Consider the following 12,789-nt stretch of genomic DNA (forward strand, 5'->3'; position numbering starts at 1 on the left):
CCTACTTTGATGATATCTGCAACATACCTGCAGAACTCAGGATGGCTCTTGAATCAACCTGCCAGAGTCACCAACATTCTCCTCATGCTTCCTCACCTGCAGAGCCAAGTAAAGGCTCCTTACTCAGTGCTCTGGCCGATGGGAGCACTTCACAGCCAGCAGTACATTACTAGGGCAGCTAGTGCTTCTAGAGAAACACCCATCATCCCTGCCCTCTAAAGACTGTGCATCTCGGGAGGCAGAGGCAGGCAGATTTATGAGTTCAAGGACAGCCTGGTGTACAAAGTGAGTTCCAGGACAGCCAGGGCTACAAAGAGAAACCCTGTCTCAAAAAAAAAAAAAAAAAAAAGACTGTGCATTGTGAAGATTTCTGATCTTTTTGATCTGATTGATAAAGAAGACTCAGACCCAGTTCTGAAGGTTTTTAGACACACACAGAGCTGCTGTAAAGCTTCCCCTTCCCTGACTCCAGGCTGCAGCTTATCCTGTGTGGTTTGAAGCTACAAGTGAGAGCTGCTTTCAAGACACCAATGTGAATACAATGACAGAACCTACCCGCTCCCAGAGCCATCCCACTCGGCTTTCAAGAGCACATGGCGCTAAACGCAAGTTTACTAACACATCACTTATATCTTTCACTCACCACTTTCTACTAAGGAAAAATACCTTATCTGGGCTAAGAATAGTGGCAGGAGCCAGAAAGAGCAAAATACTTTACGGAGTTTATGGTAAACAGTATTTTACCAGTATTTCTTCAATTCTCTTCCAAATGCTTCTTTAAAAATGCAACACATGCCACATGTAATTAATTTCATATGTGTAATGATATACAGATAATCCGAAGACATGAAAAGCAGAAGCAGGAGAATGACCACAAGCTAAGACGCCAGCTACTCTTTATTACAGGGTAACACTTTGTCTCAAAAAAATAAAATAAAATAAAATAAAATAAATTGGTCAGGTGGGGGTTCAGTACTTAGGAGCACTGGCTGCTCTTTGAGAGGATTCATTTCCCAGCACCCACCAGGCAGCAGCTCACCAGCATCTCTAACTCTGGCTCCAGGGGATTCAAGTATCCTCCTAGCCTACTTAAGCATCTGTGCACACATGACACACACACAAATACTAGGTTCAAACCCAGACTCTGCAATGTCTAAGCTATGTCCCATGGGCAATCTCCTCATCTTTAAAATGAAGAGCTATTTCCTCACTTCCAGAGTCCAACACATAACTAACACTATTATTAAGGGACCCTGACAACAGCCAAGCTGGGGAGCCAAGACTACTGCCCAAGCTCACCGCTGAGGAAACAGTACTAGAAGACCATCAGAGAATTCATCCAAAATCACATGGCTCAGAGCAGACTAAAGGCCTCTTCATGCCATGACATGTCTATGACAGCTCACTGCCTAAATAAGAAAAGCCTGGGGCCAGATTGGAACATGCACAACTTATCTACACAGGAAGAGAAGCATCTTCTAATTAAGTGAGAAATGTTTTGGACTGTATTTAAAGACAGAAATAAATTTTAGGAAAAAATTGCTGGTGAGAAAGCAGTCTCCAATGAAAATGAAGATGACCTCACTCCCACATTACTCATAGATCACGGGCACACAAGTGCTTTAAAAGACTTCAAAAAATGGTGGCACAGCAATAAAAAGCTGAGAAAATTAACAGGAGACAGAGGACAGCAGCACAAATCTAAGGCAGCCTATTCTATAACAAAATAAGATTAATAAAAGCCACTCTTGGGACCCACTAATCACTGTATGCCTCATATATTGCCTTCCTCTGGAAAACAGGAAAACAGATTGGACCTCACACAGCAAATAAGGCAAAGAAATGAAACCAAGACAAAGACTAGGAGCCCCTCCACCCACCAAAAAAAAAAAAGAAAGGAAAAAAAAAAAGTGAAGTCCAAAAGCCAAACCCCTCAGGAAGCAGCTAAGGATCAGCAGCCTCTTTAGATCAACCCAAATGGTAGGCACCAGCCAGTTAAGGAAAAAAATCTGTAGAAACAGGGTGTGGGGATTGAAGATGTGGGTTTTGGAAAAAGGCTCAAATCCCTATTGTGTTCTTGGTTCTATATGCTCAATTCATTACTCAAATTCTCTAAGCCATCTTCCCCATCTGAAATTGGAGGTGTACCTTCCTCTTGGAAATACTCAGAGAACTAAACAGAGGTGTTTGAGAAGAATCACTTACAGACCTGAGCCTGGTGGTACAGGATATCTGTAATCCCAGCTTCTTAGGAACTCAGATAGAAGAATCATAAATTATAGGCTCCAGGGTGAGTTAGAGCCAGACTGAGAAATTTAGGAAGACATAGTCTCAAAACTTAATTTAGAAAGGGCTGGGGCTCATGGCAGTGCATTTGTATAGTATTTGTTAATTCCTTTGTTTAACCTCTAAGTAGTACAAAACAAAGTTACTTACTAAAAGAAGCAGGATTCTGATTCTGGGTCCTAACTGATACCTTTCCCCAGTGAGGACTGAAGCCAGAGACTTGGGCATGTCAGCCAAGCTTTCTTTAACCAGAACTCCATCCACACCCACAAGAGGAGAACTTCAGTAGTTGGAGGAAAATACCCAATCCTCCCTCTCTTCCCCTCTCCCTCCCCCAACAGTGAGGGGGTTTTGTTTATTTGGTTGGTTGAACTGGTTTTGGTTTTTAAATAAGATTTATTTATTTATTTTATGTGAGTACACTGTCACTCTCTTCAGACACACCAGAAGAGGGCATCAGATCCCATTACAGATGGTTGTAACCCACCATGTGGTTGCTGGGAACTGAACTCAGGACCTCTGGAAGAGCAGATAGTACTCCTAACTGCTGAGCTATCTCTCCAGACCCTTGTTTTTTGTTTTTTTGAGAGAGGGTTTCACTATGTAGCCTTGGATGACCTGGTGCTTGCTATGTAGGCTTTATAGACCAGGCTGGCCTCAAACACAAGAGATCTGCCTGCCTCTGCCTCCCAAATGCTAAGATTAAAAACATGTGCCACACACTCAGCTCTGGCGTGCGCATGTGTGTGTCTTCATATTCTTGAACTCATCTGTAACTGTGGCAGATCCAGTTTTAACAGCTGTGACATGCAAAGCTGGGGAGATGGCTCAGTGGGTGAGAGCACTTGCTCCTACAAGCACACGGAATATATTCAACTCTGACTCCCTAGCACCCATGTTAACAAACAGGCACAATGTGCATGCCTAAACCCCGACATTAGGGGGACAGACCGGCAGATCTCAAAACCTCACCAGTCAGCCTACCACAGACTGAAAGCCTAGTCAAAACAGCAAGTTCCCACTTCCACTTCAGTGTCAGACCCTGTCTCAAGGCAACTCAAAGGGCAAGAGCAACAGACAAGACACTGACGGCCTCCACATGCAAGCACACAAGTACACAGACATTCATACCCAAACTCTCTGATAAATACCTCTCTCTCTCTCTCTCTCTCTCTCTCTCTCTCTCTCACTCACTCACACACACACACACACACACTGGCATGCTCTTTAAGTATCTAAAGTTAGCAGAACTCCTTTAAGTCAATAAATAAAAAATTACCACTGGGTGTGGTAATTCACACCTATAGTCCCAGCCCTGGGGTGAGGACAGGAAAATTCAAGATCACATTCATACATAATCAAGTTTGAAGCTAGCCTGAACAACCTAAGACCTGACTTAATCTCTACTGGCTTCCAAGGCACTGCATACATGGTACACAGACATACATATGAACAAAAAAACCCATCACATAAAAAGTAATAAAGCAAAGATAAGCACATTCATGGTAAATACTGATTACTGAGAGCATAAGGTCCATTTCATTTGCTCCAGTATCCCACTTCCAGAAACCACTGAGAAAATGGGTGATCTATGAAGCTGGGAGCAGTGGCATAGGCTTGTAATTCCTGCACTCGAGAGAACCAAGCAGGAGGACCACCAAGGGTCTGAGGACAGCCTAGGCTACATGGAGTGAGTTCCAGGCCTGTGGGCTCCAGAATGAGGTCCTGTTTTACATAAATAAATAGCAGGAAAAAAAGGTTAATATTAAAGGGTACTTAACCATGCCATAATAAAAATAAAATGGAGGGCTGGCGAGATAGCTCAGTGGGAAAGAACACTGACTACTCCTCCAAAGGTCCTGAGTTCAAATCCCAGCAACCACATGGTGGTTCACAACCATCCGTAATGAGATCTGACACCCTCTTCTGGTGTCTGAAGACAGCTACAGTGTACTTATGTATAACAATAAATAAATCTTTAATAAATAAATAAATAGGAAAAAAAATTTAAAAAAATCAACGGCCAAAAGTGAGTACAAGAGCAAATAACTATAGTAAAAACATGGAAAGAGCATATAGCAAAAATACACTCTTATATAGGATATATATATATATATATATATATATAGAGAGAGAGAGAGAGAGAGAGAGAGAGAGAGAGAGAGAACGCGCTTCAAAATAATCACTTCTAAGTTACTGACACTGAAGAATAGCTCATGAAAAGCTGGAATGTATAATATATACATACAGACAGTAACAAAAGAAAATTCCCGACAGTGACGCTGAGTGATAGGACTCCTAGAACCCCTCCCTCCCACCACTTGCCTACATGTAGTCCAATTCTCACAGAGAAACAGGTTTTGCTCTTGTTTTCACTCATTGCCTCTCTGGGAAATGGTAACTTTGATGAAACTGGCCCCAAAACAGCAGATACTTTGACTCAGTCTTTTTCTTCTTGGGAATAAAAAACATACCTGATGAATTAATATAAAAACAGCTGGCTGGGTATACTGTTCAGTGATAAAGCACTATCTAGCATATGTGAGGCTCAGCACTCAATTTCAGGCAACAAAAAAAAAGTAAAATTAACATAAGAACACCATTACAGTTCTGTGGCCACATGAGCTCTGAGTGAAAAGCTGAGCCAGGGATAGATGTAGCCTCGGCAAAAGGCAGTGGGCATGTAGGCTAGAAGCATGTTCTTCTAAAAACTGTATTCATTTATTTACTTTTGAAACAGAGCACCATGTGCCCCAGACTGGCCTCAAACTCACTAAGCAGCCAAAGCAAAACCTTGACCATCTGATCACCTGCGGTGGCTTCCACATCTAGATTCATGCAGCCCTGGGAATCAAACCCAGTGCTCTGTGACTGCTAGGTAAGTACCCTATCAACTGAGCCACACATCCCAGCACTCAGCATAGGTAAAGCTGAAAGAAAAAAAAATCTATAATCTCTTTGTGGTGGCTCCATATAGAGGCCTACGCAAACCCTCAAGCCACATGTACTTTTAAAAAGTGGTCCCCTGAACCAAACATGGTAGCCCACACCTTTAATCTCAGCATCTAGGAGGCAGAAGCAAGTGGATCTCTGAGTTGAAGACCTGCCTGACTGATCTATAGAGTGAAATCCAGAACAGCCATGGCTATATAGGAAAACCATGTCTTAAAACATAGAAAAGGGGCAGTAGGAAGGGGGGTGCTTACCTGAACACAACTGTTCTATCTTTGTCAGATTCAACTGCAGAGATTCATTGATCCAAGCCAGCATGTCATGTCGACTTAGGTTATCACTGGTGACTGACGTAGAGTACACATTCACTGCCATCTTCTACAACACATAATAAAGAGAGAAGGCTTCCTGTTACAGTGAGCATGAAGTGAGGACAAGCAGTTCCCACGGTCACCAGGAACAAACCTGTACAAATGTTCAATTTTAAGCACAGCCTTATTCCCTAAGGGGTGAAACCAGACACTAGGATTCCAGTCATAAGCCGGAGTTCCATGCATAAAATGACCTGCAATAAATTGCCTCAAACCAGTCAGTCTAATACTTAGACATCATGTTGATAAGACTAACACACAATTACAAGCCACAAAAGGCACTAAGGGATCAAGCATATACTTGATGAAAGAAGGCTAGTGCACAAACAACGTTCTACTCAAAAAAACTAGCTCAAGGGCTGGGGGTAGAGCATGTGTTCTACATGTTTGGTGTCTGGGCCCAATCTTCAACACCACAAAAAAATTAACAAAGGTGGGTGTGGTGGTAACATACCTGTACTCAGGAGGCTGAGGCAGGAGGCTCAAGTTCCAGGTCAGCATGAGCTACAGCATCATGACCTTATCTCAAGTCATCATCAACAGCATACAAACCTAGGGCTGAGGGCACAGCTAACCAGGAGTGCTATGCTTGCCTATGCACCAAGCCTTGGGCCAATCCCTTACAATGCTATCTACTTTCACAGGTTTCAACAGCCTAGTACTGTACATAGGTGAGGTCACGTGACAGCCTCTCAAAGTCCTTGGCACCCACTGTTCTTTGCTGCACACCCTAGAAACTAGAGGGTACCTGAGCACCAACCAAGCATGAGGTCTTTTGAAGACACTGTTACTGAACTGACGATCCTCTTTAAGGCTCCTTTACTCTGTTCATTTCAAGGATGAAGAAAAGGAGGCCCTGAGTATTTACAGCCAAGCCTGCTCAGCCTTATTTTCCTGTTTCTCAGAAAATGCTGCCCCTTACCTTTCTGTCAAACTTCTGAAATAATCTCTTTTTATTTTGGGATGCAGATCTTGCCATGTTCCCTCAAACTCCTAGGCCCATGCTATCCTCTTGCCTCAGGTTTGGAAGTAGTTGGGACTACATGCACCAATCACTATAGTCAACTACAAGTCTCAGTTAAAACACTAGGAAATGTGGGTGCCATACTCTGAATCCCTGGTCAGTCATTCCTTCATTCTCTGTCTATTTTATTGTGTGTTTTTGTGTGCATGTGTGTGGAGGTCAAAAGAAAACTTTCAGGAGTTGATTCTCTCCTATCATGTAGCTCCCAGGGATCAAGTTCAGTTGTTAAGGTTTGCTGGCAAGCACCTTTACCTGCTGAGCCACCTCACCAGCCCAAACAATAGGTTTTATAGGGACCAGGAGATTTAGAATTGTTCTTATTCCCTGAGACATCAAACTTGTCAATGGAGTAAGGGATAAAATTCACAGCTATTTAGAACAACCATGAGACCCCAGCCCTTAGTTCTCTTGGGAAGCTTCACTCCCTCCTAGTTACCTAGTAACTAGTAAGCAAGGGGCTCTTCCCACACTCTTCTGCATGGAGTTGCTGCAAGCCTTGAGTAACACAACTCCAGTCTGGGTTCCCTAACTCAGTGCTCGTCTTAGAGCAGGGGTAACTAGGTCTACAGACATGGGGCAGTTTATGTCCAATATCCCTGTCCTCGTCCTCCTTCCCACAACCCCACACTTCACACAGTGCCTTGAACAGAATGAGTGCTAGGTAAATGTTGCTTGTCTCAGACTATGGGGAAAGAAAAGGTGTTGTCTTAGTCAGGGTTTCTATTCCTGCACAAACATCATGACCAAGAAGCAAGTTGAGGAAGAAAGGGTTTATTCAGCTTACACTTCCACATTGCTGTCACCAAAGGAAAACAGGACTTGAACTCAAGCAGGTCAGGAAGCAGGAACTGATGCAGAGGCTATGGAGGCACTTTCCCAACTGAAGCTCCTTTCTCTGTAGTAACTCCAGCCTGTGTCACGTTGACACAGAAAACCAGCCAGTATACAGGTGTCTACATAAACTTTCCAGAAAGCTAACTTTCAACACTCTATACACTCCCCAAAAATCAGCTGACAGAACTACCACACAAAACAGCACAACTTAGCTTCTCACTCCATGGGTAGATTATTCATCATGTTTCCATAGCACTTCATTCAGACCTCTGGGATTATAATCATCACACTAAAATTGACACTATTCCTCCATTTCTGAGCCTCCCAGACCAGATTTAGGCCAGGATGAAACTGGAGGACCTGGACTTGAACATGAATCCATTCCATTAGCTGTGATTTTGGGCAAGTTACTGAACTCAGTGTAGCTCAGCTCTAAATACAACCATCTGAAAAGGTTCTCACAGAGAGCTGTATGAAGTAAGGAAGGAAACAGAGCTGGCATCATATCAAACCTAAGCATAGTTACAAACGAGGTCAGGGCAGAGACTGCCTCTCTTTTATGCTATCTTCAGTGCTAAAAACTGTGCCTGATATCTGCTGCCAACACCTCTCAAGATCCCCTGCAAGCCCTCACTCAAATTAGTCTATCTCAATCTGTTCCTACACAGCAGCCAGAAAGAATTTTCTGAATCACAAATCACATGAGGTATCTCTCTCCTGTTTAAAAAACCCTGGATGAACACGTAAAATGCATACTCTGTGCAGAATGCTATTAAGTACCAATAAGAGCCATCCAGGCTGAATGCTGTGATTCCAGACTGAGCACTTACCATCTAGCTTGGGTCTGTATGTACACATTGGGTATTGTGTGTCTCATGCTATCATAAAATAAAAGCAGCTGGTAAAGCCACATGTGCCTCCTGACCACACCCCAGCTCAGAAAAGGTTAATAGCCCTTCACCACCATGTAATTTCAAACTCTTTCATTAGCAGTACATTAATACCAGGTCCCATGTGCTCCACGAGCTCTGTGGCCACTAAATTCATGGGATTAGGCACCCTGTGGATGTGCAATAAACATCCACTCACTCAACCAATTAATTGGTTCTTCCAGGCAGTCAAAACAGAACCTACCTCTCCAGCAAAGCTCTTTCTCACTTTCTGGTAAGAATGTTTGAGCCAGAAGTGAAGGCCCATGCCCATAAACCTAGATAGCACTCAAAAAGCTGAGGCAGAGACACCACTCCAAATCCAGGACAAGTGTGGGACACAGAGAGCATTCTAGGCCAACCTAGGGTACAAAATAAGATCCTGTCTCAGAACAACTAACAAAAATGTCCACTGCTTAGCCTCAGTGTTCAACTGAGTTCAACACATACCCCACCTTTTCGGGGCTCTCTGAGCTAAGCAAGGTACAACCACAAGGAAAATCCCCTTTCCGTCTACTCAAGTATTTCTCTCCCTTCAGTGACTCTCCCAGGAGTCTCCCTAACTAGTTCTAGTCTGCCTTTTCATACACTATCTCATGACCTAGCTCAATAGCTAGATGACCTTCCATTTTTGATTCTCCTGCATCTACCTCCCAAGTGTAAGGACTACAGGCATGTTCACCACACTTGGCTCCCCAACCCACTCCAATTCAGTGGAGGATAAAGTACACCCTATTCCTCTCCAAGTACCATCCAGAGTCCTATGGAAAGGCAAGAGGGAGGTGGCACTAAAAAGAGCTATGTGACCCTGTATGAAACATGTCTCCTTTCCTCAGAAATGGCTCACCTGTAAAATGGATAAGACCCTACCTTCCTCACAGAGCTGTGGTAAGATTTAAGTAAGAATCCAAGTGATCAACCCTAACAGAAAAGCACACAGCCTCCCAAGCTTCTATGTCCTGACACTTTGACACCACAAAAGTATGAAACAGTTTCTAGATGGAGAAGAAGGAGTAACACACAGGATATGACTCTTACTTGCTGGGCAACATAAGGCAAGTCCTTTCCCTACCCAAAGTCTCAGACTCGCCTCTGTAAAAGGGTGATGAGCAGCTCAGCACAGTGGGGGAACTGCAGTCACCTCTCAGCCCCACAGAGAAAATAAAATGAGCAAAACACAACAGAGGGGAAAGAAAGAAAATAAAGATAGCATCTTTTCAAGGCAATGTGACTATTAAATGACACAATGCTACATCAAGCTCTTAACACAATGCCTTATACACAAGTGCCCATTAAAGAGCTATCTTGATTAATGCTAGTCAAGGCATCCCATCACGGGCAGACATCAGGCCTAGCTGAACTTCCCTCAATGGGCCGCCGGATCCTCATCGCCAAGATGCAGAGGTCAGGCTATACCCTGCAGTACTGGTATCGCCCTTTTACAGTAATTACAGAAATTATCTTGGCCATGTATTCATTTTCTTGCTTCCTGGCTCTCTACCCACAAAGCAGACTCCTAGAAAGCATGTCTTTGCCTGTCTACTCCCTGATGAGACCAGGGCCTAGCATTTACTAGGCACCCAAACACCACCCGCGGACCGCCTGACTTCTGCCAGGCACCGAGCTGAGACCTTTCTGGGCTTAATTCTACTGTCTCCATTTTACAGAGGAGGAAACTGAGGCACGGGGAGGCTGAGGCGCCTGCCTAAGGTCGCACTCTGGGGTCCAACTCCGCGGACCAACTCCCACCCATTATGCAACGACGCCTCCTACACCCAGACTCCCAGGGTCCCCACCGCGCCCCTCGCGCGCGCGCGCGCGCCCGCGGACACACACCCTCCAGGTCCAGCCGCAAAGTCAGGACTTCGCCGGTCACCACTAGGCAGCCCCCACTTCCGGCCCACGCCCCGCCCCCGGGACAACGGAGCGCGCGCCCCCGGCCCAGGCCGCGCACCGGATCGCGGCCCCGCCCTTCCCCCCCCCCCGCCCCCAATGCTCGCGCGGCTCCGCACTGCTCACGAGGAGCCGCCTCCCTTGAATTCCCGACTGCTGCCGCCGCCCGGGCCCGCCAGCCGCCTCACCGGCTCTCTCAGGACCCGCGTCCGCCGTCCGCGCGCCCGGCTCCGGTTCCGTCTTCGTCTCGTTCAAACCGTCGGACCCCGCCCGCCCGCGCGCGATGACCTCACACGCACCCCGCCGTGACGCGCCGACGCAGGGGCTCGTCATCTCCCGCCCGGCCTTTTATAGAGACGGACAGGCCTGCGAGCCGGAGGCGGGGCCGAATGCTTGATCGACAGCTGGCATGCCCGGGGGCGGGGAGCAAGCCTGTTGGGCACGTGGTCAGTTGCGACCAATGACGTGTGAGTCCTCTGAGGAGGCGGAGTCCAGTTGCACATTCGGGTTTGCTGTAGCCCAGAAGAAAATTCGTTTGACCAAGATGTATTAATGAATAGGCTCGGGAGGAAGGTTAGCTGGCCTAACATACATGAATCCCTGGTTTCGGTCCCCAACACCACAGATGCCAGCTGTGGTGGAACACACCTGTCTTGCCAGCAAATCGTTTTGTCATCATCCCAGACCCTCTCTCTGGGAGTTCAGCCTGAGGTACACGAGACCCTGTCTCAGAAAGAAAAAACTGGGAGTGCTAGGCCACTCGCGTACACTTGGACAGGAAAGAGAATCACTGTAAATTCAAGGCCAGCCTGGTCTACAGTAGCAAGCTAGCCAGAGCTACACAGTGAGATCTGGTCTCAACAAAGAAAAAAGGGCCATTGAAATGCTTTAGCAGGTGCATGCCCCCAAACCTGACAACATGAGTTCAAACCCCAGGACCCACTGATAGAGGTGAGACGCGAGTCCTGCAAGTTGTCCTCTGACTAACACACATGGGCGGTGCCACTCGCAAGCCTACACACACGCAAATATGCCCACAAATAACTGTGGTGGTATGAACGTTTAATCCCAGAACTCAGTAGGTAGAGACAAGAGAATCTCTGAGATCAAGGCCAGCCAGAGAGCTACACAGTTAGACTTTGCCTTTAAATTAAAAAAAAAAAAAAAAAAAAAAAAAAAAAAAAAGATTTGGCGCCTGTTTTAGTTAGTGTTACAATTCCTGTAATGAAACATGTCCAAAGCAACTTGGAGAGGAGAGTGCTTATTTAGTTTACTCTTCCATATCTCTGTTCATCACTGAAGGAAAACAGGGCAGGAACCTAGAGCCAGGAGTGGATGGATGCAGAAGCCATGGAGGGATGTCGGTTACTAACTCCCTCCTCATGGCTTGCTCAGCCTGCTTTCTTATACAACCTGTCTTAGTCAGGGTTTCTATTCCTGCACAAACATCATGACCAAGAAGCACTTGGGGAGGAAAGGGTTTATTCAGCTTACTCTCCCACACTGCTGTTCATCACCAAAGGAAGTCAAGACTGGAAATCAAACAGGTCAGGAAGCAGGAGCTGATGCAGAGGCCATGGAGGGATGTTCTTTACTGGCTTGCTTCCCCTGGCTTACTCAGCCAGCTCTCTTATAGAACCCAAGACTACCAGCCCAGAGATGGTCCCACCCACAAGTGGCCTTTCCCAGCTTGATCACTAATTGAGAAAATGCCTTGAAGCTGGATCTCGTGGAGGCATTTCCCCAACTGAAGCTCCTTTCTCTGTGATAACTCCAGCTGTGTCAAGTTGACACAAAACTAGCCAGTACACAACCCTAGACCACACCAGCGCAGAGGTGTCCTCACCCACAGTGGGCTGATGAGATTCCCCCATCAATGACTAAGAAAACACTTTACCAGCTTGCCTATGGGCTCATCTTAGGGAGGCATTTTCTTGATTGAGGTTCCCTCCTCTCAGATGACATTAGCTTGTGTCAAGGTGTTATAAAACTGCCCATCACAGCACCTTAATGAGAAACTAAGTCGCCATGTAAGAGCACCTGCAATGTCATCTGGTTTATTCTTAGCACTGCAAAAGATGTTTCCTTACTTTTTAATGCCTTTATCTTCTGTTTTTGCATGGAGGCGATTTCCTGTTCTAGCTCCAGACTGTGTCTCAGTGCTTGTATGTAGGAAGAAAAGATGAACTGCAGCACTTCACAGCAGAGGAAACAGGCTCAGAGAAGGCAGCTGACTTGCCCAGAATCACAGCTCACAGAAATACCACTTATTTATAAGCCTCATAATTCTTTTTGAGATAGGGTCTAATATAGCCCAGATCAGTCTCCAGGCATCCTATGTGGCTGAGGATAACCTTGAACTCCTACCCTCCTGTTACTACTTTTCAAATGCTGGGATTACAGGCCTGTACCACCAAGCCTGGCTGCCAGCATTTATTGTCTCTAAGCAAACAGACAGACCCTAGGCATTTGATGGTGAGCTAAAACTAGACATAGCCTT

General features: G+C 45.6%; 1 protein-coding gene across 3 annotated transcripts in view; it reads right to left on the reverse strand.

The window, feature by feature from the left end:
• Positions 1 to 12,789, reverse strand: part of Mapre1 (microtubule associated protein RP/EB family member 1) — a 35,166-nt gene that overhangs the window by 17,263 nt on the left and 5,114 nt on the right. Inside the window, exons 1-2 of one of the 3 annotated variants that reach the window (XM_021149380.3) lie at positions 10,478 to 10,592; positions 5,493 to 5,616 (exon numbers count right to left, since the gene is read on the reverse strand). In XM_021149380.3, coding sequence (XP_021005039.1) covers positions 5,493 to 5,613 — 121 coding nt within the window. In that variant the 5' untranslated portion in view covers positions 5,614 to 5,616; positions 10,478 to 10,592. Of the gene's footprint in view, positions 1 to 5,492; positions 5,617 to 10,232; positions 10,254 to 10,477; positions 10,593 to 12,789 lie in introns of those variants that run through there. The other 2 variants (XM_021149389.3, XM_085833162.1) reach the window with 2 other exon arrangements.

Source organism: Mus caroli, unplaced genomic scaffold, assembly GCF_978045245.1.
Source record: "Mus caroli unplaced genomic scaffold, Mus_caroli_1 scaffold_2, whole genome shotgun sequence".
Taxonomy (NCBI): domain Eukaryota; kingdom Metazoa; phylum Chordata; class Mammalia; order Rodentia; family Muridae; genus Mus; species Mus caroli.